The sequence below is a fragment of the Myotis lucifugus genome, unplaced genomic scaffold (genome assembly GCF_000147115.1).
Source record: "Myotis lucifugus unplaced genomic scaffold, Myoluc2.0 scaffold_473, whole genome shotgun sequence".
NCBI classification, from domain to species: Eukaryota; Metazoa; Chordata; class Mammalia; order Chiroptera; family Vespertilionidae; genus Myotis; species Myotis lucifugus.
The window spans coordinates 97,949-99,645 of NW_005871521.1; the positions used below are offsets into that span (position 1 = coordinate 97,949).

The 1,697-nt window shown below is 58.2% G+C and overlaps 1 protein-coding gene across 1 annotated transcript in view; it reads right to left on the bottom strand.

Annotated features, from left to right (window-relative positions):
- NID1 (nidogen 1) overlaps positions 1–92 on the bottom strand; it is a 42,465-nt gene extending 42,373 nt beyond the window's left edge. The window contains exon 1 of the mRNA XM_023744557.1: positions 6–92. Within this exon, the coding sequence (XP_023600325.1) occupies positions 6–92 (87 nt within the window). The remainder of the gene's footprint in view (positions 1–5) is intronic.
- Positions 93–1,697: the final 1,605 nt, after the last annotated feature.

Consider the following 1,697-nt stretch of genomic DNA (forward strand, 5'->3'; position numbering starts at 1 on the left):
CATACTCGGAGCGTAGTTCGTTTTTTTCGATAAAACTCAATCCCGGATTCAGCTTCAGGGCTGGGGATGACGAGGTTTGTCACCGGGCTCATGCTCCCAGTCCCCGAGCGCCGTCCGGAGGGGAAAGAGCTCTTGCCGGCGCAGGCCACCCCCACGCCCAGCCAGCAGCAGCGGCAGCATTGGCAGCAGCGCCAGCAGCCACGCAGTCCCGGCTCCGGCCGCTCGCGGTCCACATGTCCCCAACTGCGGTCCCCGCTGCCCGAGCAGCTCGGCGCTGGAGGCTGAAGAGCGGGGACGTAACCGGACGCCCCCGGCAGCCCCTCCCCGGGGAGGGGGGAAGGCGGAGAGGGGCCGGGGCAGGGCCGGCCCGCGGGCTGGGCGCGCCTCAGGCGCTCACTGTCTGGGTAGGAGGGAGGGCGACTCGGCGCCCCTAGCGCTGGTCCCCCGGGGTGGTGGGCGCCCCCACGCAGGGAGCCCCGAAACCAGCTGGGCCCCCACCGGAGGCCGCTGCGGGGACGGGAGGTGGGAACAGACCACCGGGCCGGCCCCGCACGGTGTCCGGGGTCTGGGCAGAGTCGTGGGGAGGACGCAGGTGTGTCCCGGAGGAGGGAGCTATGTGCCCACCGTAGGCTGCCTGGTCGTGTGGGAGGGCAGACCCTCAGGGTCCGATTCTGGTGGGAAGAGGGGTCCAGGCCAGGAACACATTCCTCTCCCTCCATTCTTGCAGCTTTTCTTCCCCCATATATTTTTTTTATTGATGTCAGAGAGGAAGGGAGAAGGAGAGGGAAACATCAATGATGAGAGAGAATAATTGATCTGCTGCCTCCTTCACGCCCCACACTGGGAATTGAACTGTGACCTCCTGGTTCATAGGTTGGACTCAACCACTGAGCCACCCCCACAGGGCCCTTCTTGCAGCTTTATTGAGGAGGGATCCTGGGCTGCCCCATGTGGAAGTCCCGCCAGAAATGGGGTCCCACCCTCTGAGACAGAGCCACGAATGTATAACTTTATTCAGTGTTAGGCGGGGTGCCCAACCAGCCAAGGAGACCTCCCTGGGATGTGGGGGTCTGACCAGGTCTACGGAAGAGGCCGAGTTTCAGCAGGGGGCTGGAGAAGGGACATTCAGGAAAGTGGGGGACATTCTGCGGGTGGAGTAAAGGGCTGTCCCCCAGTGGTGAGTCTGAGAAAAGACTCTTCCAAGTAAAGCCTTTAATATCAAATCTAGGAATTTAAACTCAGAGAACTATGGAGAGTTCTTGACAACCGGACGTAAGTGTTGTCAGTGGGGTCCTAAATCCTGGTTGATTATTAATTTGGGTTGCAACTGGGCACTCAAAGGGGGAAAAATGGTTGAGAAAGGAAGAAAGGTGGAAATTGAGAAGAAACGAATCTAAGCAGCATTACAATGAAAGGAGTAAGCCCGGCTGGCATGGCTCAGTGGTTAAGTGTTGACCTTGAACCAAGAGGTCACAGTTTGATTCCTGGTCAGGGCACATGCCATGGTTGCGGGCTCCATCCCCACTGGGGGGTGTGCAGGAGGCGGCCTGTCAATGATTTGCTCTCATCGTTGATGTTTCTCTCTCTCTCTCCCCCTCCCTTCCTCTCTGAAATAAATAAAAATATTTTTTAAAGATAGAAAGGAGTAAGGCGTGATTGTACATTTAATATGCAGGGACAGGGAGAAAAGCTAGAAT